The 25993-nt window shown below is 40.3% G+C and overlaps 1 protein-coding gene across 6 annotated transcripts in view; it reads left to right on the forward strand.

Annotated features, from left to right (window-relative positions):
- The window catches only part of WDR7 (WD repeat domain 7), a 376297-nt gene that overhangs the window by 33830 nt on the left and 316474 nt on the right, over positions 1-25993 (forward strand). For 5 of the 6 annotated variants that reach the window (XM_038402296.2, XM_043515275.1, XM_038402295.2 and 2 more), the window contains exons 4-10: positions 8829-8907; positions 9502-9676; positions 10546-10622; positions 15219-15338; positions 15914-16059; positions 18951-19053; positions 21995-22136. In XM_038402296.2, the coding sequence (XP_038258224.1) occupies positions 8829-8907; positions 9502-9676; positions 10546-10622; positions 15219-15338; positions 15914-16059; positions 18951-19053; positions 21995-22136 (842 nt within the window). Of the gene's footprint in view, positions 1-8678; positions 8683-8828; positions 8908-9501; positions 9677-10545; positions 10623-15218; positions 15339-15913; positions 16060-18950; positions 19054-21994; positions 22137-25993 lie in introns of those variants that run through there. The other variant, XM_043515278.1, reaches the window with a different exon arrangement.

Below are 25993 nucleotides of genomic sequence, written 5' to 3' on the forward strand. Positions count from 1 at the left end.
GTGTCAGAGGGTACAACAGAGCAGGCACAATGCACTGCTGTCATTCCCTTTCATTCCCAGCTTCCCACCAAGAAAGCATTTTGATGGGACTCTAGAGAGTCATGAACCAGTCTCCATACTGCCTGTTATTCCCCTTCATTCATTTCCTGCCCCAGTGCGTCCTGATGTGGCAACATATCACATTGGAGAAATGGGTCCTAGACATTGTCACGACCGGTGACACTAGAGAATTCCATTCTGCTGCTCCTCCGATCCCCTTCCCCCCCCGGATCCGTCGTTCTTCTTTGGCAGGGTTATTGGCCTAGCAGATGGGGGGAAGCAGTAGATGATGTGATGTATCTTGCTTTTAGGAAGGCTTTTGATGCAGTCCCACATGACATTCTCATAAGCAAACTAGGGAAATGTTATGTAACGGAAATTACTATAAGGTGGGTGCATGGCTGATTGAAAGACTGTACTCAAAGAGTAGTTATCAATGGTTCACTGTCAAACTGGGTAGGTGTATCTAGTGGGGTCCGGCAGGAGTCATTCCTGGGTCTTGTACTGTTACCCCAAAATTTGGACCCAAGGGATCCCAATAATTGCTTGCTGATGTTTGTAATTGTCAGTTTGGCCCATTTCAGTGGGTAACAGGAGGTGGCCTGCCCTAGAGGAATTGTCTGGGTTTTATCAGTGAGTTTGTCTCTGACCCTCAGAGGACTCCCCAGAACAGACTAGTTCTTTTGACCTGGATATAGCCCTCTGCTCAAACTATTGATAATCAGGCAGACATTACTTCAGAAACCAAAATAACTTATTTAAATATAATATTCCCTAATAGATTCATAGATACTAAGGTCAGAAGGGACCATTATGATCATCTAGTCCGACCTCCTGCACAACGCAGGCCACAGAATCTCACCCACCCACTCCTGTGAAAAACCTCTCACCTATGTCTGAGCTATTGAAGTCCTCAAATCGTGGTTTAAAGACTTCAAGAAGCAGAGAGTCCTCCAGCAAGTGACCCGTGCCCCATGCTACAGAGGAAGGCGAAAAACACAATAAATGTAAATCATAATAAAACAATCAACAATACAATAAATCTCAAAAGCATGTATTAAAGAATACACACAATTCAAAGGACTTTATAATGGATCACAAATTGAATGAGTCAACAATGGGATGCAGTTGAGAAAAAAGCTAATATTCTGGGGTGTATTAACAGGAGTGTTTGTATGAAAAACAAGGGAGGTAAATTGTCCCACTCTGTTCAGCAGAGCTGGATAAATTGGAGAGTGTCCAGAGGAGAATCACAAAAATGATAAAAGGTTTAGAAAACCTGACTATAAGGAAAGATTAAAAAAACCAAAACTTGGCATGTTTAGTCTTGAGAAAAGAAGACTGGAGGGGGGTGGGGGATAAGTCTTCAGATACATTAAAGGCTGTGATAAAGAGGACTGTAATCAGTAATTGTCCATGTCCACTGAAGGTAGGACAACAATTAATTGGCTTAATATACAGCAAGGGAGACTTAGGTTAGATATGAATGTTAAAGTATCTTTGAAATTTATTCCCAATTTCATCCCAAAGGTCCTGTGACACAACTAGCAAAAGGTTCTTTACAAGCAACTCTTGTCTTGCCTCAGGGCCTGGCTACACTTGCAGATGTAGAGCGCTTTGAGTTAAACCAGCCTTTGTAGAGTGCAGTAGGGGAAGTGCTGCAATCTGTCCACACTGACGCCTACGAGCGCAATGGCGTGGCCACATTAGCAGCTCTTGCAACGTCCACAGAGAGCAATGCATTGTGGTAGCTATCCCGGCATGCAAGTGGCTGCAACATGCTTTTTCAAAGGGGCGGGGGGTTTAGTGTGACAGGGACTGTGTTGTGTGTATGTGGGGGAGAGAGTGGGTTTTTGGGGGAGCTGAGAGCATGTCAGCATACTATCTTGTAAGTTCAGACAGCAGCAGACCCCCTTCCCTCTCCCCCTGCCCCACACACAGAGAGAGAGAGAGAGAGAGAGAGCATTCCACGGTAATGGTTGCTTTGTCTCAGAGCAGATAAGCATCCTGCTGTCAGAAACTGAGTTTTCAAAGGGCATATCCGCATTCCTGCAGTGATTCCAAAACAATGAGAAGAGTGGCCACTTGACTTAAGGAGATTATGAGATGTTTCCGGAGGCTGATCAGAGCACAGTAATGCAACACCTCGTTCACACTGACGCCCGGGCATTTCAGCCAAGGCGCAACAAGCATTAATTTTCTCGCTGAGGTGGAGTACCAGGAGCACTCTAGCCTTGGAGTCGGAGCGCTCTACGTGCCTTGCCAGTGTGGACAGGTAGTGAGCTAGGGCGCCCGGGGCTGCTTTAATGCGCTCTAACTTGCAAGTGTAGCCAAGCCCTCAGAAACTCGCTGCTCCAAACACACCACTTTCATGGGGTAGCATGTGAGGTCTCTACTGAAATCTTGTTACTTTTCAATATCCATAGTCATGGCATCATGTGCATATGGATTATATTTAAGTTGAAATGTAACAATGTAAAATTATGCCTTTATGGTCTTGGAGCAAAAGTGAATCCCAGGGAATATCTCTGTGGTGGACCATTCAAGTGGGAGGAAGTTGTCATCCCTCCCTGGTTAGCTGATTAAATGTATTGCTCAATTATCTATCTTTGCATCAACTCAGAAAAGTCACTGGAAAACCATCAAAGACAACCTATAAACATCAAAACCACTTGGAAATGAAAGGAAATGATATGTTAGTGAGGGGGATCCCCTGTCTGTGAATAAAGACAAAAGACTGATTCAGTATATTCAGTATGTCTTTCTCCACCCTGCATCCACTCACTGAGGAGGTACCGTGATAAGCAAGGGTGCTTCATGAAACCCTAGGTCCTAGCTATTTGGATTTATCAAGAGCTGCAAAAGACTGAATTTGGGGTGACAATCTACTTTATTAGATCGGAAAGGTAGCTATTAATAAAAGTAGGCCCTAGTTTGCTTTTTTTAAAATTTTGTTATTTATGTAACCATTTGTTTCTGTTCCTCTCACTTGTTTCTATTTCAGAGTAGCAGCCATGTTAGTCTGTATTCGCAAAAAGAAAAGGAGTACTTGTGGCACCTTAGAGACTAACAAATCTGAGCATAATGCATTATTTGAATGCATCTGATGAAGTGAGCTGTAGCTCACGAAAGCTAATGCTCAAATAAGTGTTAGTTTCTAAGGTGCCACAAGTACTCCTTTTCTTTTTGTTTCTATTTGAATCTCTATTTTTTCTTAAATAGATTTTCTTGTGTTGCATTATAAATGCAGTCACATGCTGTGTGTAGCCCATTGCTCCTGTATCAAAGGAAAGCTGGTAGAATGGGGTATGCTGTTCCTTTGGTAATGGAGGATCTGGGATTTCTATGGATGTCCAGTGATCAGGAGGACACACTGAAGGGACTCGACTGGGATGCATCTGTTGTCAATCTGCAGGGCAAAAGGGTATAGCCCAGAGGAGAGTGCTTGTGTGGCTGACAGGCTGATTGTGTTAGGGAGCAAACACCCAGCTAGCACAGATGAAACTCGCTCACCCTAGGGACAGGTGACAACAAAGTGACTCTCAGCCCTGGCTACCCCAAGAAGCATCACAAGTGGCCTCTGAATTTCCCTTGTGTTAGACTGTTCACTTGCTCATCTTCTATGCGAAACCTCACAATAACAGTGATGACAGGAAGAGCCACTCTTTGAATGTCTGCAGAGCTTTAGCTTTACAAAGGACAAGGCCCTTTTATTCATTTCCATCACCAAGAGCATGCAAGGAGAAGCGAAACCTCTCAAATGAACTTTAGGGATATCTTCTCCTTTGCTGTAATCTTATTGAAGCCCCTTCCCCTCTGGGTATTGGAGGGACCTTTAACTAGAGGCAAAAGCTGTTTTAGTGGCTTTCCGGCAGGGAGTTACCCTCTCGGATGTTGAGTTCCATTCACTCCTTTACTAGGCATTATGCCCTGGTTCAAGCTTGATTGGCGGATGCCTCCTTTGGTTTAGTGATTCTGAGATGCAACATTCTTCCTTGCTTCTTCCTCCACAACGAGTACTGCTTGGGAGTCATCAACAGTGAACACCTACAGAGACCAGCACTTGAAGAAGAAATGGAGTTTACTCACCTTATAGTAACTGGATTTCTTTCAGGTGTATGGTTCCTATTCCATAACCTGCTCTCCTTCTCCTCTGCTCAGATTCTCACTTGAATTGCAGTGAGATAGGACCTGGAGGGATGTTGGTCCACACTGCCCCTTCTACCCTTGGTTCAGAGCATGAGGAGGTGTAGGACACAGATCAACAGACACTGGTGTTAAAAATTTTTTTGGTTTCAGGCACATGGAGTGCATGCACACCCACTTTGAATATCCATAGGGACCACACATCTCGGAAGGTTTTGGTAACTGGAGTTCATCTTTTTTTCCTGTTGATTACAGAGTAAGTAGCAAATATTGTTATAAGAAACAAACGTGGGTGGAACTACTATTTGAAAACAGTCAAGGCTGGTGAGTATCCATGTTTGGGGATTAGTGGTTCTCTTCCTTACATTGGATTCTACTACAGTTTGGCTTACTCTAACACCTCCCCTCCACAATGAAACCAAACCATCATGTGGTGGATGGAAAATAGGCCAGAACCCTCTTCCTCAAGGAAAAGTCACTCCTTACAGTCATGAAATTCTCTCCCAAGGATAAGCCTAATTTGTTTTTAGGAACGGGTTTGTTTTTAGGAACAGCAATTTCTTTTTTTCATATACCATATACTTACTTCATAAGTAAGCATAAGCCTTTTTTTCCCTCAGCTGCTAAATAGAGGCATAACGGCTTTGGGCTCTCAATGTCTCCACTCTGGGGACTTGCATTGTGCAGAGATGATCTTGCATTTTCTTTCTCATTCCAGTGGGAAGCTATCTCCTCTAACTGTTGGATCTCCTTTCCCTAGTCTCCAGATGGTAACTCTTTGAGTTGTGCCACATTTCCTTTTTAAGGTCTTCTCTATACCTGAAAATTATTCTAGAATAACGTAAAATGTGAATTTCAAGTGAAATAGTTATTCCAGAGTAACTCCATATGTAGAGAAACCCTTAGTGTTCTCCTTCCTCTTTTTTTTTTTAGATCAGGAGAGGCTTTTTTCTTCTTCTTCCTGGAAACTGTTGGAAGCCTTTTAGAGTCTGTGGACTATGGTCCTAGCCACAGTCAAACAGAGATTTTAAAGGACTATGGTCCTAGCCACAGTCAAACAGAGATTTTAAAGAGATTTTAATTTACTTGAAATTCTTCATGGACCTAAAGAGGGAAGCACCTGATCCTTTTTATATGAAATGGGTGAACAAGTTAATGAATTGCAAATATTCCAAACAGAATCCGTGAGATCCAGGCTGGCCATCATGGATCACAAAGACTACCTGATTTCATGGCCTTAATGGACCTAACAATGCCTCTTTTTACATCCATATCACTCCCTTCCACCAAAAGTAACCTGAGGTTTCTACTGAGTGTTAGTATTTCCAATTGAACTCTCTTCCATTTCTCCTGGCATCTGCACTGAGAGTGTTCACAAAGGTCATGTTGGCCACAGCTCTAGTCTGTTGTTAAGGGGGTTTGAAGAATTAATTGTTGGAATGAATGGTTTCTTTGGGTACACAAACATGTTTTAGAAAAAAACCCAGAACTCCCAAGTCCCATCAACTTTGCATATGAGCCATACATTTCAAGGTGTACCTCAATACTAAGCAATATTGCCTCAACCAAATGAACGAGACAAACTCTTTACTCCTTAACATTCTGATTTATAGTCAAGAAATGTGGCTAACCAGTTACAGATCTGTTTGTATCAAAATGTAGTAAGGAAATTCTCCTCTTCTGCAGCTGGAATGGTCAGAGTTGTAGCTCTAGGTGACCTCCCAACCTTGAAAATAGTGAGTAGAACTGACAGAAATTTGGAATTTCTGTACCATGGGATCTTCCAACATTTCAGCTTTTTTCATTTTGAATTGAAATGAAAAGTAGAAATTTCCTACAAAACAAATCCTTTGGAAGTATTTGTTAGAATCAATCAAAATGACAGGTTTCAGAGTAGCAGCCGTTTTAGTCTGTATTCGCAAAAACAAAAGGAGTACTTGTGGCACCTTAGAGACTAACAAATTTATTTGAGCATAAGCTTTCGTGAGCTACAGCTCACTTCATCGGAGCTGTAGCTCACGAAAACTTATGCTCAAATAAATTTGTTAGTCTCTAAGGTGTCACAAGTACTCCTTTTGTTTTTGCGAATCAATCAAAATGTTTTCTTTTGACTTTGAAATCTTTTTGTTAAAGTTTGAGGTTAAATGTTAAATTATAATAAAAATTGGGATTGATATTTCAACTGGTAATATGTAATTGGTTTTCTAAATAGCAATTTGTATGGTGATAAAATAAAAATAAATTTAGAAACAAATAAGTTTTTTAAATGTTCCCTTACAACAAGGTTGAAATGGAATATTATGGTCTTATTAAAATGCTTCATTTTGATATTTTTTAAATGAAAAACATTCCATTGGAAAACTTTTGATCAGATCTTCTAGTTGGCTCCTCTATAATTCCATATTCCCATTCTAATGACGAATTATTAAAATAAAGAACACAGCATTGATTATCCTCTAAGTATTTAGCTGAGTAAGCAAAAATGGTTTTTTGAGGGTCTGCTTATTGCATCAAAGAATCCATCATGAAATACTTCATCCAGGTCCAAGCATCCTGTGCTCACCTGCCTGGAAGTTGAGTGGAATTAACCAAGAGAAAAACTACTTCAAAATGATAATACTCGCTCTCCTGGTCTGTAAGAAAAATCTCCACTAGATGATACTTTTTAACTGTTTATTTGGTGGATTCATCTTAAGCACCCTGTAACCATGTTGTCTAGGTGGCGCCCATTTGTAGTTCATCAGTGAATGACTCTACACAGCTGGTCTCTGATGAGCAGGTGTTTCTTCTTTTAGAGCCAATGACTTGGTGCCTTAGCCCTCCTGGTATGGCATACTGGATTTGTACCCCTTCCAGCATACTAGAGTCCAAAACAAAGGAAAATGTACTAAAAATCAGGATAATCCAAGGATTTGTTGGCAGATCTCCAGGCTTGTGTCTGTGCAGTTAGTCTCTCCTTGTCCCGTGCTTAGTCATCCCATCCACCAAGTGGCTCATCCATTGAGCGTGGAACCTTAGATTCTTGGCTAGAACCAGATCTTCCTCACTGAGAAAGTAGCAGAGCTCTGTTCTCCTTCCTGATTAGATCTCAACTGGGCTAGGTCTCCACCTTCTAACTCTCTTCTCCATGCCTAACATTGACTGACTGCAGATGTAGTGGGGCAGGGTCAGCCGAGTCCATAGGCTTTCCTTAATCCTCTCAGTACCAGTGTGGCATCTATCTGCCCCATCACATATGCTTAGCAGCAACAAGTGATACTTTCACTTTTCAGCAATTTAAAAGCTGTGAAATTACCTCAGTCTTCACTGCCACATGATTAAAGCACCACTGCTTTTACTGCTTTAAGATATGGAAAAGGAAAACCTAGTTCTTTAGTTTTAGTATTTAATAGGTGGTCAGAAATAAAGGTTGTTGAAAATATTTGCATGAGAGAAATCAGGAGCCCTGGGCTCTACACAGCATCCTACTAAATATTTATTATTATTTGTGACAAGTCTTGGCTTCTCGCTTCTTCTTTCTGTTGTAACTAAAAAAATAATGTCGGAGAAGCAGACCTTGCATGGAAGGCTATGGATTTAAAAAAAAAAGAGAGAGAGAGAGAGAGAGAGATGACTCTGAGAAAGGAAGGGGAATTAAAAGAGGACTGACTGCTATCTGACCTAAACATTTGGGATGGACTAGATCAGTGGTTCTCAACCGGGGCTTGTGTACCCCTGGGGATACACAGAGGTCTTCCTGGGAGTACAACTCCTCATCTAGATATTTGCCTAGTTTTACTGTAGGCTACATAAGAAGTCAGTACAAACTAAAATTTTCATATAGACAATGACTTGTTTATGTTGCTCTTTATACTATGCACTGAAATGTAATTATGCTATTTATATTCCAGTTGATTTATTTTATAATGATATAGTAAAAATGAGAAAGTAAGCAATTTTTCAGTAATAGTGTGCTGCACAGGCACAGCTTCCTCTGGGCCCCAGGGGTGTTCAACCCCCTGCTCCACCCCCTTCCCCCAAGCCCCCACCCTCCGCCCTGCGTCTTCCTGCCCCAGGCCACATCTCTGCTCCGCCCCAGGCCCCTCTTTCCCCCAAGCCTCCAACCAACTTCTTTCCACCACTGCCCCACCTCTTCCTGCCCAGTTCTACCCCCTCCCCCGAGTGCGCCCCATCCCTGCTCCTCCCCCACCCAGCGCCTCCTGCACGCCATGAAACAGCTGATCGCAGTGAGTGGGAGGCACTGTGCGGGAGGGGAAGGAATTGATCGGTGAGGCCACTGGCAGCCGGGAGGCGCTGGGGGGAGGGGTAGCTGGCTGCTGGTGGATGCTAAGCCCCACTCATTTTTTTCCATTGGTGCTGCAGTCCTGGAGCACTCACGGGATCAGAACCTATAGTGTGCTGTGACACTTGTATTTTTATGTCTGATTTTGTAAGTAAGTCATTTTTAAGTGAGGTGAAACTTGGGGATAGGCAAGACAAATCAGACTTCTGAAAGGGGTACAGTAGTCTGGAAAGGTTGAGAGTCACTGGACTCGATAACCCAATATAGCTTTCTTGAAACCAAAATAATTCTGTAAATTGCAAGTCCTTTGAAAAATGAAGTGCATGGGCATGATCAGTTACTTACCATATATGTTTTTTAGGGAGATGTGTCTGTGGGATGTGAATGATGGGAGATGTATAGAATTTACAAAACTCGCCTGCACCCATACTGGAATACAGGTTGGTATAATATTCATGTAAATGCTTGGGAAGGCCAGTACTATATTTTATACAGTTGAGGAACTATTTAGCTCCTTTGCTGTAGTCTTGTTGCTGTACTTATACAGGGCTGTTATCTTCACAAGTTCAATTATGCCAGTTTATAAAATATATTTCTAGGTTGTCACATAACCTAGAAATGGGTTGCATTTCAGCTTTTGAAAAATTGTCAAGAATTAATTTACAGTGATCATATTTATCATCAGGCAAGTAGCACTGCTCCCCACAGAGACCAGCTGGAATGTAAATATAATTGAAGCCAAATATTTGGTCAGCCAGTTCTGAAATTTTTAAAATATTTGGTTATGTGATGTAAGACCACAATGCGTTTTGGGGCAGAAGGAGGTGTGGGGTTAAAAACAAACAAACAAATTGTAAATACCTGGCTGGCCTCTGCTAGTTAATCAAGGAATTCTAATTTATCAAAATAATTTATAAAAATAGAAAATAATTGTCATACACAAATAACACCATAGAGGTCAAAAACCTATAATTAGATTGTGATTTAAAAAATATTAACTGACTTCTTAAGGGACTGTGTTCTCTTTACCACAGTTCTACCAGTTCACAGTTGGGACTCAGCGTGAAGGCAGGCTACTGTGTCATGGCCATTACCCAGAAATTCTTGTTGTGGATGCTACCAGTCTCGAGGTTCTTTATTCCTTAGTGTCAAAGATTTCTCCCGACTGGATCAGCTCTATGAGTATTATTCGATCCCATAGAACACAAGGTAATGAGATGTTGTTTGGGTTTATTGTACTTTTCTTTAAGTAAGAAAAACAGCTACTTTTTGTTCTAGTCTCCTGGCAAAGTCTAGACTGGAATGATGTCACTTCATGTTGAAATCACACGTTTTCAAATCTTTCTTCCATTTGAAGGATTAAGGCTATCTCTGCCAAAAATCGTTAAGTTCTAACCTTTTAAAAAATACAAGTGGGAGAATTTGGTGTCAGTGAAAAGTATAGGCTTAGCCTTTGATACTGCAGTTTTTTGGTGGTTTTAGGTTGTTGTGTGTTTTTGTTTTTTTTTGTTAATCTACAGAATAAGAATTACTGTTCAGAGACTGGCTTTGTATACTGGCCTCAAATCTAATTTAGAGCAGTCGCTTCTAGGAATGGTAGTGTAGTTCAGTCTCCATATGTATTCAGTAAATCGTTACTACTATGTAACCTGGCCCTCTGCATGGGTCTGTCCAAACCCCACAGAGAGAGACCTAACCCTAAAGAGCTCATGATCACATATGCACAATCTAATTGGAATGGAGTCTTATTTTGACATCTAAAGTAGGCAGAGCCTTGGCTTGTGTGCAGAGCTTGGGAGAGTGCCACTCGGTCATTGTTTTTTTTTCTCCCCAGTTTGAGCTCTGTGTATGTATGCAGAGAATTCTTCACTCCCACAAAGCAAAAGAACAAATGGGAAATTAGTGCATTGTTTTCTTTGCATCTAGTTTGCCAGTTCTAATTTATCCACTTGAATTTGGAACAAGTGTTTCATGAATTTATTAAAAACTTTTAGCATATTTTTGATGTTTGTAATCTCTTGTTCAACATATCCTTCATTTTATTGTAACTTCTTTTCTGCTCCTCTTTCACCCACCAGAGGATACTGTCGTAGCAGTTTCAGTGACTGGTATTCTGAAAGTGTGGATTGTAACTTCTGATGTTAATCGCATGCAGGTAAGCAGAGGAGTTCTGAATCTGAATTCTTCCTTCACTGTCAAACATTACTCATTTTCTATTGTGGGCCACTCTTGGTATGTTCTTTGCGTTGAGTCCCATAATTTTTCCCTCTGAGTATTGTTGAACAGAAACATTCTTTTGGTCAGCATCTTTTGCGTGATCTTGCAGCTGCCCAAGAGCCATAATAACTGACCTCTCCTCTGCCTTCCAAAAAGGGGCTCCTTATTCTCTAAATTCTCCCTTAGCTCAGCTGCAAACTCTTCAGAGATGTCATTTTTCAATTGTCCATGTCTCATGCTGGCTTCTTAGAGGTCTGACTCTTAAAGTTAAGTCCAGAGAGATTCTAGTGCTAAGTCTGCCCTCTGTTCCCCCCTCTCCATTTATTGCTATGGTATTTGGTGATTTTAAAATTACTTGTACTGCAAGGAAATTACAACCAGCTTTGCAGGATGAAGGTGGGGCTTTAAATATTGATGTATGCATACTTTTCACTTTACTTTCTTTCTTTCTCTCCATTCTCCCCAAGCCCTCTTTCTTTCACCAGTAATGAATTCTCTTGTGCATTTTTACAGAATTTCCAATGGGGATGTGGAAAAGTAGAATCAGAAGGCAAACTTTCAGAGATGATATTTATTATAGTAGCTCTTAGGGTTTCTAGTGGAGATTGAGGTCTCGTTGTGTATACAACACCACCTAGCACATAATAAGAGAGAATCCCTGCTTCAAGGAGTTTGCAGTCTAAATAGTTGTGGGAGACAGGAAATTTTATTATCCCTATTATGCATATGGAGTAACTGAGGTACAGAGAGATTTAAGTGACCTACCTGAGGTGCACAGGAAACCTGTGTCAGATCTGGGAAACTAACCCAGATCTCTTGCCTTCCAGAACTGTGCCTTAACCTCAATACCATCCTTTTCTTTAGAGTTAACTCCCCTACCCCACCTCATTCTGAACCTTGCATGATGTACTTTGTAAGTGACTTATAATTACCCTCTGAGAGGATCACAGAGAGAGTTTTGGTAAGTGAAGAGTTCCGTGTACCATGCAGAGCAGCAGATAGAATTTGCATAAATTTCCACTTTTACATAGAGAGCTATAAATCCTCAGTATGATAGTCTGCTGTTCCTGCCCTCCTGTACTGTCAGCATCTGAATTGGTGCCAGTCAGTAAAATAAATAATCTTTCTCTAAAAGGGTGTGTAAGACTTTTAGGAGACTACTAGCATTTTAGCTGCCCACAGGAGATTATTATGTTGTGTACATCAAAACTAAACATCTTCAAAATTTTCCCTCGGTGTAAATCTTAACAGCTAATTTAGATTTTGTTGCTTTAAGTTAGAAGGCTGGATCTGCTCTTGAATATTAAGGGGACACCAATTATCTTTACTATGTATAAGATCAAATCTAAATGATGACTTCAAATAGCTGAGTTACTCACTTGAGCAAACAATTCTGAGACCTATTTTGGAAACTACAAAAAGGGATTGTGTGTCTATTGGTTGAAAAAGAGATCAGTTACTTGATCCTTGTTCGTCCTCTGTGGCAGAGACTGGAATAAAAGGGGACCTCCTTTTTCTACTGTTTTACTTCCTGAAATAGCCAGAGTATGCTCTGGAATAATTTGGCATGTTTTAAATTAAGAAACACTAGTTGTATCAAAGTCTTCCTTAAAAACAATGTTAAGAATTACCAGTTGCAAGGGACTTGGGCTGTTTTGGAAAGATGTGGACAGCAGAGAGGTAATCAAACCACATAAAATACTTTGTCATCCAATTTTTCTTACAAAGACGTTGGGCTCCTTGAAAGAGTGCAGCTTGAAGTTAAAACAATATCCATCCTATTCAGTTAGGCTCAGCTGACTGTCTACAGGCAAGGTCACTCGCTTGATAGCATCAGAACTAAATAGGCAACACTAATCTGTCCTGCAGAGGAATTTGTTAAGCTTACCAGTGACAGAATAGGTTACCACAAGCTCTTGCAGATCTTTTTATTCTCTTAGTTTTATAAGAACTCTGAAAAGTTTTTTGGCTCTTCCTTGGGAGATGGTCATCCGGCCTTTTATGAAACACAGAATTTTTCGTTTCTCATTACGTGCACATTGGGTATGTCTACACTGTGATTTAAAACCTGCAACATCAAGACTCCTAGCTCTGGTCTACAAACTTGTAGTGTTATTGCACTAAAAACAGCTCTGTAGATATTGTGGCTCAGGCTCTGAAGCCCACCCCTCAATGCTGGGCTTCATAGTCCAAACTCGAGCCCGAATGACTGCAGCTGTTTTTACTACTATGGCATAAGCCTGAATCTGTTGGAGACTCATTGCCCTGGGTTTTAAAATGCAGTGTAGAAATATCCACTGTTGTCTTATTAAACTCTCTTTTGAATGATAAATTTAAATGTAAGGATATTTTTAAGATTTCCATATAGAAAAACTAACTATATATTATAAGACTAGTACAGTTATTGATGTGTTATCTTTGCTTACTGTCTATCTTTCTGAGATACTTAAGACCCCCACATTATCTGAGCACTTCATAATATTCGTTGTGTTTTATAAAACACCTATGTAGGCAGCGAAACATTATCATTTTAAATATGGCGGAACAGGAGCAAGAGAGACTGTGAGTAGCTCATGGTCACACAGGAACTGAGGTCCTTTGAGTCTTGCGGTAGAACCCTAACCACTGAACAATCCTTCCTCTTTTGTTCCTTAAATTAGATCCAGTTTTTTGTGGGTGAGGAGGCTGATGTCGTTGGCTAGAGGCAGGGAATTTCACAGACAGGTCATTGTATAAGTTTCTTATTCTTCTCCCCAACAATGCTCCCCATGCATCCCTGCTACTGTTTCAATTCAGGGTCTTTTCTAAGCACACTGACAATCATAACAAAATATAGTAGATTTTATGATTGGAACTACGGGAGGAGGAGATCACCAAACTGCTTTGGTGTCCTAAGGTGTACAAAAACACAAATGCCTGAGGTAAAATGCTAGGAAATGAGGTAGCTGTCTACTAGCTGTCTTGATCCCCCCCCCCCCCTTCTTCTCTCCCCTCACCCCCACTCCCTTTCTTGCTTCCCTTTCCAGTTTAAGTCATAAATCTTTATTAATGGAGGGTAAAATGTTCGAGTGCCTACCTAGGATGTAGGCTCTTAAGTAATTTTAGGCACTCTTGAACGCTTTACCTAAATTTTCTTGGTAACTGACTAAGCAGTGGTTCTCAAACTTTATCATGTGGATCATTTATGATGAGATCTTATGAGCACTTCTCCCAATCCTGAGTTCACCTTTGCCTCTGGTAGCTCTAATACTCATTAATGTGAAAGGGGTCAAATTTAAAATAAACTCATTTGACATAAGGAGTGTCAATGCTTGATTATATCTCATCCATTTTGTCTCCTCATTGTCCCCCCCCCCTTTTCCCTGACATAGGGCTTTCAGTTTACTATAACTGAGTCTCCACTTGTTGCCTGCAGTCCTCACTTCTGTAATCTGTACATGCTGTAGTAAGGAGAGGGCCTGAAACATAAGGCCTTGTATTAAGCGGCTTGGTATGAGTCCTGGGGTCTGGGCTAAAGTAATGTAAAAACTTGCTAATATAAAGCAAAGTTAAGTTGTGAGCAAGAGGCAGGCCCTGCTCACAGAATCTGGCAAGAACAAGGCTGATATTGCAGAAACACGCATTCCTAAGTAGTGCTAGGCATAAGAATATATATACAAACACATTCCAGAAAGGTGGTACTAGAACATCTCAATACCAGCACATCCCCAAAGATAACAGGAACACACTGATCTATCCTAAAGATAAGGTCAGGATGACAGCTTGATGAATAGAAATGTTTTGATCAAACCAACATGTACGAGGTAATGGGTGGCACCCAAATATGTCAGAGGGGGGGACCTAGATACGTCAGGGTAATAAGTAATTTGTTTGTGTATAAAGATGTATCTCAGAGGGAGTGTCTTTTGCCAGCCTAGGGAGCAGTGGAAAGTCCTCCCACTGACTGAGCTGCATCCATTGTCGCGGACATACATGTCTTAATATACTTGTAGAGTCTACCAGGTGCTATTACCATGCTTTGTCAACAATAAACCTGGCCGGGCCCCTTCGCTACTAAACCAAGTCTTATAGTCTTATTGGGCGGTTCGCTTGAGGTCTGCTGTGCCAGTATCTGCGCAGAGCTGGGACAGGATATGGAGGGAACACACATGCAGCCGAACATCTGATGACACATGCCACTTCATAATTTTTGGGCTGTTCTTCTGTTTGCTTCTGACCCCTTTAGTTTTGGCAGTCTGCAAATTTGATCCTGATTGAATTTTCACTAAAGAAATATCTGACAGAGTAAAACGTGTTACATCCACATGGCATACAAAGATGTATGGGTGTATCTTGGGCTACATCACAGGAAATGTCCTTGCTTGAAGCTTGATAAATGTTTTGCTATCGTGACAGAAGAATTTCTGTGAGACCCCCTAAAATGCTCCTTAGACCTGTTCAGAGGTCCAGATAGCATAATTTGAGAACTGTGGCACAAAGTAGAGGTATCATAGGGTTGAATAAAGGTAACTTTCTTTCTTTCTTTCTCTTTTAGGATACAGAACCAGTATTTGAGGAGGAGTCTAAACCAATTTATTGTCAAAACTGCCAAAGCATTTCTTTCTGTGCATTTACCCAACAATCACTTTTGGTAGTGTGCTCCAAATACTGGAGGGTAAGGATATAACCAGTTGAGTAAAAAAACTGGCTTTTTCTTAGCAATAGAGGCTGGTTTAATAAAACTGTCGGTGAGACATAGGGAAAGAAGCTTGGGAAAGTGTTTATAAATCAACTAGAGCTCTGAGTTCTTTGAGTATTTAGTCTATTTCGAGTATATTGGCTCACAGCATTGGGAGTATATTGTGTTCATGCTCTGGACGTTATTTAAAAACAGATGAAAACCCCTTTTTGAAGGCTAAATAGTTGATACGGCTTTGTATTATGCAGACAAAAATCTGCAAAATCTAAATAAATAGAAAGCATGCTATGTCATACCATATTTGTAATGTGTATCAGGATTGCAAACATGACACAGACATTGGAATTTCTATAACAAATTTATTTTCTTGGTTATTTTATGGAATTTAGTATGTATTAAGTATCTCAAGTAATTGCTGCCGTAGGTAATAGAATTCCTTAAAACTAAATATGTGGAGGTATTAAATTATTAGCTATCCAAACATTTAAAATATGAACATGTAATGATAAACAAATAGACTTTTTGTTTTGTTTAATTTTGCTTACTTCTAGGTTTTTGATGCTGGAGATTATTCCTTGTTATGTTCAGTTCCCAGTGAAAATGGACAAACGTGGACTGGCGGTGACTTTGTATCAGCTGATAAAGTGATCATATGGACAGAAGATGGACAAAGTTTTATTTACAAACTACCAGCCAGGTACTCAGAATTTTAAATAATGGAGCACGTATGCGGTATCAGGTAAAATTGAGATGTGGAATAAAAATAAAATGTTGAATCTGATTGGTTTGTTTGATTCCTAAATCAGACTAATGTTGTAAAAACTAAAATGCCACTAACATACCTTAAAATTTGTGTATCCCCAAAATGTTGTACCTTAATTTTGTGGTACATACCAAACAATACTAGGTGGTAATAAAGTCAAAGCTTGAGACACATATTTTACATCATTACTATGATCCTTTCTGATTAGTTATTGCTGACATTGGAGAATATGTGGTGTTACTGGGTTTGCTTTCACCTTGAAGGTGTGCCATGAACAAGTTCAAGCATGTATTTAAAATGTTTTGCTGAATCAGGAACACATCGAGGGAAGAAATATTATTTGTGCTATGTTAATTAGGATCAACAGGATGTTGTTACAGTAAGTTAAGTATAGTATTTCAACCTTTAAAAGGTGAACTTACAGAGCATTACTTGTTCTTGTACACACAAAAGGTAAAAGATCAGACTTGGTGGGTTTTTAAAGTATGTTTCCATCAAAGATACTTTATTTAATGTTAATCAGACCCTTGCTTTACTTCCTGGTTATGATTGGTTTCTGCTGAACTCATTGTTATCAGAACCACCTCAACTGGGAATGCCTAAATTGTATGCTGCTGATCAACTTTAATAGGGTGTATTCCAAATTATTGGTTTAAAGATAAGGAATAGAATTAAACTAAACTCTTTAAGGTTGGAGCCTTTGGTGCCATTACAGATAATTTAGTTTAGTGGAGGACTGTGAATGACACAATTAATGATAGAATTAAAAACTTGAGCTAATTATTTTATTTTAAATAAAGTTAACAGGTATTGCAGTATAATGATACACTGCATTTATACCATATTCCAAGATGAAAAGGTGCATCTGGGGTAATCAGTCCCCTCTAAAGAAAGAGCATGTAATCCTTTCTTTAATGGTACCTTGATGGCCAATGAGTGTGCTAACCTAAAATTAATGTGCTACCATTTTTATAATCAATTATAATAATACCCCTTAATTAATTAAACCCACCTTTTACCTCATCTATATTTCCACCACGGTTAAATATTTTCTACTTGATCATAGGCTATTTCACATGAAATGTCCTCTTAATTAATATCTGTGTAAATATCATTCCAGTAATTATCAGTACATATAACATTCTTCCAAAACATACACATTTTGTCTAGAGCATTTGTTAAACCAAAGCATGTTTACCACGTGACCTGACCTACCTTACCTCTAACTTGACCCAGAATTGTCTGCTTCACTCCATATTTTATTATCTTCAAGCCAAAATTTAGGCCCAAAAACATATTCTCTACTTACATTACAGCACATTGGTATAAGCAAACATCATCTCTATAGGCTACACTCTTTCTCAACTCTATTTGCGTGAAATATGCAGTGATTCTTGCTGAGTTTGTAACCAGTGCAAAATTGTTTTATGCTTCTGTGACTATGTGGTGAGATCCTGTTTAACCTCTCCTAAGCCACAGTTTGATCTAATGTCTGTATCACATGTCTTGAACATTACCTGAATGAGTTTTGGAACCAGTTCTGTCCTAGACATAAGCCTACTAATAGTATCCCAGGTCAAGCTAATATTTCTTGGTAACATGTTGCCGGTCTGTGGACCTGCCAATTGGTACAATATACAAGAGAGTGTCTCAAGCCATGGAATCAGTTATCTGATGTTTTTTAGAGAGCAGTTTTATCATTTTTCTTTTTAGTTATTGTCATGAGAGAAAGACCTCCTGTCTCAGCCTATCTAAGATGCTTTTGTTTTTTAATGCTGTGGTACATAAATATTAGTTACACATGTTTCAGATCATAATTCATTATATATGACAGGAAAATTATACAATACTCTCAATCTGAGCTAGAAAATTGCCTTTAAATATAGTATCTGTAGCCACTTGAAATTTTAATTTTTTAATTTTTCTCAATTACATATAGTCTTCTGACTGGACAACTGTATTTGTCTGGGGAGCATGTCTCTTCAGAATGTATAAACTCTTACGTTTTGTATGCAGAATCTAATCGGGATCAATAGAATTCTGTGTGGAGTTCAAAGTGTTAGTTTAAACCTGTAAAGCCCTCACTGGTTTGGGATAAGGTTATCTGAGAGAGCATCTCTCTCCACATCATATACTGCCACAGCAGGGACCAGCAGAAGGACTTGAGCTAGAGCTCCGTCAATATAAACAGGAGGGAGCTGCTGGCAGGACACTTTATGAGGAATCCTTGGTTTGGGCACTTGCTCCTCCCTGTCCTTGATCCACCAGAGACTAGATTGAACCTTCCAGATCCACTGCAAAGCTCCTCTTCTTTCTTTTCTAAGGCTATTGAGGTGGAAGAAGACTGAGCTGGATACATTTATGGGTAGCCCTCTGTTTATATCGTGATTTTTAGTTTACGTGAAATAAACCTAGACAACTGAATGGGCATCTGTATAGTTATATTTGAAAAAATTGACAAAATGAATAAATATAACGTAGTGGAAACGCTGAGTTATTTAAAGTATTTTTTTGTTTGCAAATTCTGCATTTAAACGGTGATACATTATTAAGAATCTATTACTGTAAGAAAAAAAGGAGTACTTGTGGCACCTTAGAGACTAACACATTTATTAGAGCATAAGCTTTCGTGAGCTACAGCTCACTTCGAAGTGAGCTGTAGCTCACGAAAGCTTATGCTCTAATAAATGTGTTAGTCTCTAAGGTGCCACAAGTACTCCTTTTCTTTTTGCGAATACAGACTAACACGGCTGCTACTCTGAAACCTGTCATATTACTGTAAGGGTTCTAAATTGGTGTCTTTTGTTGTTTTGTATTAAACTCAGTTGCCTACCAGCTAGTGATACGTTTCGCAGTGATGTGGGAAAAGCTGTTGAAAATTTAATTCCTCCTTTACTGTTCAGTGTATTGGACCGAGCAGATAAACAGGTAAAACATATTCCTTGTCTTGCAGATTATGCTGTGCATGTTTTTATACATAAAACTTGCTCAAAAACATTATAGGCTGTATATTTCTTCTTCTAAGTTACAGTCAACATTTTCAGAGAATAACTGACTTTTTTAAAAGTGTAAATTCATTTGGCTTAGTTTCCTTCTCCTCTATTGTTTCATGAGTTTGCATGGTTATTTATTTATTTAAAACATGAATGTCATGATTAGCACTGCACAGGTAAGATCAGTTTGTTTTCAGTTCTGCAGATATCCTCACACTAATGTATTGGTACGTCTGCCAAATAATTTAGATACCATTTTTCCTTTCTTTTCAGTGAGTATCGTTAGATGGTATCCTCCAATAATAATCTTCTAGGTCAGGCATGTCATACTTATTCTGAACCTGAATTACCCATTTGGGTAGAGTCCATGGCATGTGAGGGGGGGAAAAAACTAACTAACAAGGAGGCAAGTTTCACAGTCTTGCCCAACTGCGACTGGAAAATGAGTCTCAATAGCTAAGGAAGTGCTAAGTATTACATTTACACAAATCTAAGGTTTTTTAAAGAAGTTAAATTCATTTATGAGCCTTCTTGCCTCTTTCCATTAACTTAGGTTGCCATTTATTCCCCTCTATGACCATCCTCACCAATCCTTTTTTTGAATTTTTCCCTCCTTTTTCTCCATCTCCTGCTCCACTTTGGACATTTTCCTTTCTCCCATCCCCTGTCACACCATTTGGAGGGTCTTTTGTACCATTCTCCCTCCCCACATACACACAATTTGTGGGTCCCCCCTCTCCTGTGTTCTCGCCTCATCCTTCTGGATTCTTGCCTCCCACTCCCTTGATGTCCCAGACCCCTGTTCAGAGGAGGAAGGAGCAGAGAAGGAGACACTGATGATACAAATTTTTAATGATACTAAGGGGTTTTTCTTTTTTAAATATATAAATAAATACACACATAGTAAGATGTCTAAGCAATCTTGGATTACTCTACACTCATGTTACTGCAGCATATAACCACTTTCCCTTTGTATGTATTTTTTGGTTGGTCAGGGGTTTTTTTTTGTTTGTTTTTGTATTGTTGTTTGTCCCTTTTATGCTACTGTTGTATTAGGCTGAAGAACTTAGTTCTGTACGATTTAAATAAAACGGTCTTCTGGAAGATGTTGCCTTTTGAATGCTGAAACCTAAGTAAAATAAAAAGTTTTGTTTTCCAGCATGTTGGGAGGATCGGGGTGTGTGTGTGGGGGTGCCGGTTAGTCAAAAATTCTGGTTAAGAGTTATAGTTTCCAATGAAGGAAGGGAGTTTGGATGCAGGGGGGGACTCGGGGCAGGGGTTGGGGCAAAGGAAGGGTTTCGGGGTGATGGATCCGGGTGGCGCTCACCTTGGGCAGCTCCCTGGAAGCAGCGACATGTCCCTGTTGCTCCTAGGCTGAGGCGCAGCCAGATGGCTCTGCGTGTTGCCTCCGCCTGCAGGCAACACTCCCGCAGCTCCCATTGGCTGCGGTTCCTGGTTAGTGGGAACTGTGGAGCCAGCACTCAGGGCGGGGCGAGGTGGGGGCAGTGCACGGAACGCCTCAGCCGAGGAGCTGCAGGGATGTCACCACTTCCAGGGAGCCAAATGGAGCCAGGTAGGGAGCCTGCCGGCCCAGCGTCAACTGGACTTTTAATGGATATCAGAAATGCTGGTTTCTAGAGCTTTCTGATTGCTAAAGGGCTGGATAACACAGCTTTTACTGTATCACTGCAATGTAATGCAATGAGGTGGAAAAAGGTCAGTACAGTTTTTGGGCTCTGTACCTAAGAGGTTTTGTGCCAAAGAGTGATGAATCATTAACAGAAAGATCTAGACAGACTGAAGGGACTGCAGAGAAAGTAACAAAAATGATTGAAGAGCTGAAGGGATTTATGTAGAATCTGAGAAAAGATTTGGACGTATGAAGTATATACTCTGTAGCTTGGCTAAGCAACTGTTAAAGTGAGGCATACTGACAAATATTTGAGGGGTATGTGGAAATATGTAGTATGGTTCAAGGGATACCTAACAGAATTGGACTGAAATTAAGAAAAGGTAAACTTCGGGTAAATATTGAGTAAAACTAATTGAGTGATATTTATAAGACACTCTGGAATAGTTTCCTCAGGGAAATAATGGAAGCCTTTTCTTATTTAAAATAATACTAGGCAAAGTGCTAGAGAGGATATTATTGGGAACAATCCTACACTTGCAGAGATATGGACGAAGATAATCTAATGTCTCTTCCTTCTCTATTTTCTGTAATAGAACTTACAGTAGATTTTGAACATCAGGCAGCTGCACTTCAAAAGGGATAGAGTTTCAAAAGTGCTCAGTACATGGCAGCTGTCAGTGAGGTGCTGAAATGGGAGTTGAGTTCTTTTGGAAGATTAGATATAAAAATGTATCGCTATTGTATAACTTGAAATTAATGGCCTTTTTGACACTGTAAATACTGAGATGCTTAAAATATTCATAGATATGCATAAGTTAAAAAGAATAACTTGGTCACAAGGTAGTTTTTAAGAATAATTTTTTTTTAATTTACCATAATTTTGTCCCAACAGAAGAGATTGAAACCTTTCCTGATCGTTTTATTATCGGACACTAATTAATTCTGTATTCTGTTTGTGTTTCAGATCTTATTACTGTTAACTTTCACCATTTCAAATCACACCTTTCAGTACTATGTTGCAATTAAAATGTCTATTATAAAAGTTTGCCTGTTATATTTTGTTTATAACATGCTCTGTAATTAGTCATGGTTTTGTTTTTCTATTTGTTACTTTTTTTCCCATTCTTGTTTGTCTTTAAAAGGTATAGCAGGAATAGAGCAGGTTATGCGAGGGAAGTTACTGTCAAGATTAGGAACCTGCTATATGCATCTGAAATTGTTCTAATATGACTTTATTTTACAGCTGCTAATCTGTCCCCCTGTTACTCGATTCTTCTATGGACGCAGGGAGTGTTTCCATAAACTTCTAATCCAGGGAGACTCTTCAGGGAGACTGTGTATTTGGAGTGTGCCAGATACACTTGAACTGCAAGACAACACAGAAGGTAGCATTAACTAAAACATAGTGACTTGCTGCCAAAACTTTTTAACAAGTTGCTCCCTTTTTTTGGCTCATTTGGTTATATGTGTGACGTTCCCTGGGTGAACGTGCTTCCTCTTCTTCTCTAAGTCCATTAATTTCGTATGCTTTCCAGCCTTCTAATATAACACCATCCTCAGTGGTGTGTGATATAAGAGGCTGATTAGCACCATTCCTTCCACTCCTACTCTTCTGCAAGCTTCTTCAGGTGGTGGATTGGGTGAGGGGACAAATCTCTCTGATTAGTGTGAGGAGGGGCAGATATGGGAATGAGGTGGAGGGGAAGGCTCCTTTCTGGCCTAGATGTCCTTTAGGCTCTTTTTCTGTACTGGCTCTGGGCAGGCCTGTTGGGGAGGGAGGCATAATCTGTGGGACTTCAGCTCTGTGCTGCAGTGGCTTAGCACTATCTCTTGTTAAAGCAGATGGGTGGTTGCAGGAAGACTAGGTGGTATGTCTCCCTGCGCTACTGGCAGCTTCAGTGAGGGTGGCAGAAGAGGAGTTCTCCTTGCAGTAGCTGCTGTTGCTGTGGCAAAGCTAGGCACGCTTGTGGTGTGAAAGCTGCCTGAGGAGAGTAAGTGTTGGTTCGCTCCCAGCCTGAGGATGTGATGGCAATTTTAACCGAGTTGAACTCAGCATTTTTGGATATATCTGAAATGTTTTTTTTTTTTCCTTGCTGTGCTCCTTATCCAAACCCAAGAGTGGACAGAAATGAGTTATCACACCACTGTGTAAGAGACCAGCCTGGGGAATTTGGGGAAGGTTAGAGAGATGGTTCTTTGGCATACACCTTAAACTTAACTGACTAATTTTACATAAAATTTGTGGAGAAAGGGTTGGTGGGGGAAGAAGGAAGGAATATTTAGGTTTTACCAGTCGTCTGCTCAAAAAGTAAAACCCAGCTGCTTGTTTCTTTTTGACCCTAGTAACTGGTTTACTTCTGTTTTTATGTATTTAAAGCTGTAATTCAGAAGGAAAATGGCTACAATTTTTCTTTTAAATTTAAAGCTGAGATTTTTGTTCACAGAGACCACAGGGTGGCTGTTATTTGGAGGCTCACACAAATCGCCTCCTGCATATCATTGCTAGTGTGCTTAGTGGAATACCTCTGTACCAGCACCCAATACTTCTATTTTCAGTTCGTAAATGTTCTTCACCTTAATTTTAGTTTTTGCTTAGTAAAATGATCTTCTCTCCTGATAAACTAGGGAGTTAAGGAAAAAATATATGATTTTATTAATCTGTACGGTACTGGTATTTAACAAAATACTACCTTGTGCTATGGGCCATTATAGACCTCTCAAACCAAAGACCCAATCCTCCAAATACTTACACATGTATCACCACGTTCAGACTTGCAATATGGCTCTGCTCTTTCTGTATACCCATATATCCAAGCCACTTTTATAAATTTTGCTTCTTGTTCCTGTACAACGTCACCAAAGCCCAGCCTTTCCTCGCTGTTCACACTAATATTCTCATCCAGGCCATCATTATCTCAAATCTTAACTATAGCAACGACCTCCTCCATTGCTGACAAATGCAGTCTTGCCTCCCTTAAATCTATTCATAATGCTGCTTCAAAAATAATCTTCCTGTCTTGTTACGTGGACCATATCACGCATATACCTACACCTTTTGAATTCCACCACCGACTCCTTCCCCTTTCCACTACATGAAGCACAAAGTACTTGTCTGCCTCTTTTTAAGCTCTTCATGGCTGCCCGTACTTTGCCTGTAATTTCAATGTTCTATGAAGATGTAGACTCCCACCTCCTCTCTGTCAATGTTGCTGTCCTTGGTTGGCCATTTGTCACAGTTTCAGACAAACACCGCTGTGCACCTTCCATGTCACCTCTTTATGCATAGAAGAAGCTCCCTGTAAAAAATTGGTCATTCACTACATTATCCTCCTTTAAATCTCTCTTTATTTTGTGATGACTACAAAAAAAAACCCACCTTCGCTGGTGGTTAAGTGAGTATTATGACCACTGCTTATTATACTGATTTCAGTTGTCTTGCTGTTCCCTTGTGCTTCCATTTTCCTGATGTATTGGTCATAGCTACATGCTGTCTGTTGCTTTAAGATTTTAAGCTCTTCAGAACAGGGACTGTTTGTTTGTGTTCTTACAGTTTTTAGCACAATGGTGTCCTGGCTCCAAGTGCTACTGCAATACAAAAAATAATGTACTTCACTCAAACGACTAATATTAAGCATGTGCACAGGTATATGTAGAATCAAGAGACGTTCAACAAGATGTTAAAGAAAGGGGCTGTGAGTCAGTAGATTCTTCTGATCAGGTAAAAAGAAAAGGAGTACTTGTGGCACCTTAGCGACTAACAAATTTATTAGAGCATAAACTTTCGTGAGCTACAGCTCACTTCATTTGGATGCATTTGGTGGAAAAAACAGAGGGGAGATTGATATACACACACAGAGAACATGAAACAATGGGTTTAAGATAAGCCATCACCAGCAGCAGGGGGGGGGAAAGGAGGAAAACCTTTCATGGTGACAAGCAAGGTAGGCTATTTCCAGCAGTTAACAAGAATATCTGAGGAACAGTCGGGGGTGGGGTGGGGTGGGGGGAGAAATAACATGGGGAAATAGTTTTACTTTGTGTAATGACTCATCCATTCCCAGTCTCTATTCAAGACTAAGTTAATTGTATCCAGTTTGCAAATTAATTCCAATTCAGCAGTCTCTCGTTGGAGTCTGTTTTTGAAGCTTTTTTGTTGAAGGATAGCCACTCTTAGGTCTGTAATCGAGCGACCAGAGAGATTGAAGTGTTCTCCAACTGGTTTTTGAATGTTATAATTCTTGACGTCTGATTTGTGTCCATTCATTCTTTTACGTAGAGACTGTCCAGTTTGACCAATGTACATGGCAGAGGGGCATTGCTGTCACATGATGGCATATATCACATTGGTAGATGCGCAGGTGAACGAGCCTCTGATACTGTGGTTGATGTGATTAGGCCCTATGATGGTGTCCCCTGAATAGATATGTGGACAGAGTTGGCAACGGCCTTTGTTGCAAGGATAGGTTCCTGGGTTGGTGGTTCTGTTGTGTGGTGTGTGGTTGCTGGTGAGTATTTGCTTCAAGTTGGGGGGCTGTCTGTAAGCAAGGACTGGCCTGTCTCCCAAGATCTGTGAGAGTGATGGGTCGTCCTTCAGGATAGGTTGTAGATCCTTGATGATGCGTTGGAGAGGTTTTAGTTGGGGACTGAAGGTGATGGGTAGTGGCGTTCTGTTATTTTCTTTGTTGGGCCTGTCCTGTATTAGGTGACTTCTGGGTACTCTTCTGGCTCTGTCAATCTGTTTCTTCACTTCAGCAGGTGGGTATTGTAGTTGTAGGAATGCATGATAGAGATCTTGTAGGTGTTTGTCTCTCTCTGAGGGGTTGGAGCAAATGCGGTTATATCATAGAGCTTGGCTGTAGACAATGGATCGTGTGGTATGATCTGGATGAAAGCTAGAGTCATGTAGGTAGGAATAGAGGTCAGTAGGTTTCCGATATAGGGTGGTGTTTGTGTGACCATCGCTTATTAGCACCGTAGTGTCCAGGAAGTGGATCTCTTGTGTGGACTGGTCCAGGCTGAGGTTGATGGTGGGATGGAAATTGTTGAAATCATGGTGGAATTCCTCAAGGGCTTCTTTTCCATGGGTCCAGATGATGAAGATGTCATCAATGTAGCACAAGTAGAGTAGGGGCATTAGGGGACGAGAGCTGAGGAAGCGTTGTTCTAAGTCATGCCAACATTTTTATGGCTACTGTGGGGCCATGCGGGTACCCATCGCAGTGCCGCTGACTTGAAGGTATAC

Source organism: Dermochelys coriacea, chromosome 5 (genome assembly GCF_009764565.3).
Source record: "Dermochelys coriacea isolate rDerCor1 chromosome 5, rDerCor1.pri.v4, whole genome shotgun sequence".
Taxonomy (NCBI): domain Eukaryota; kingdom Metazoa; phylum Chordata; order Testudines; family Dermochelyidae; genus Dermochelys; species Dermochelys coriacea.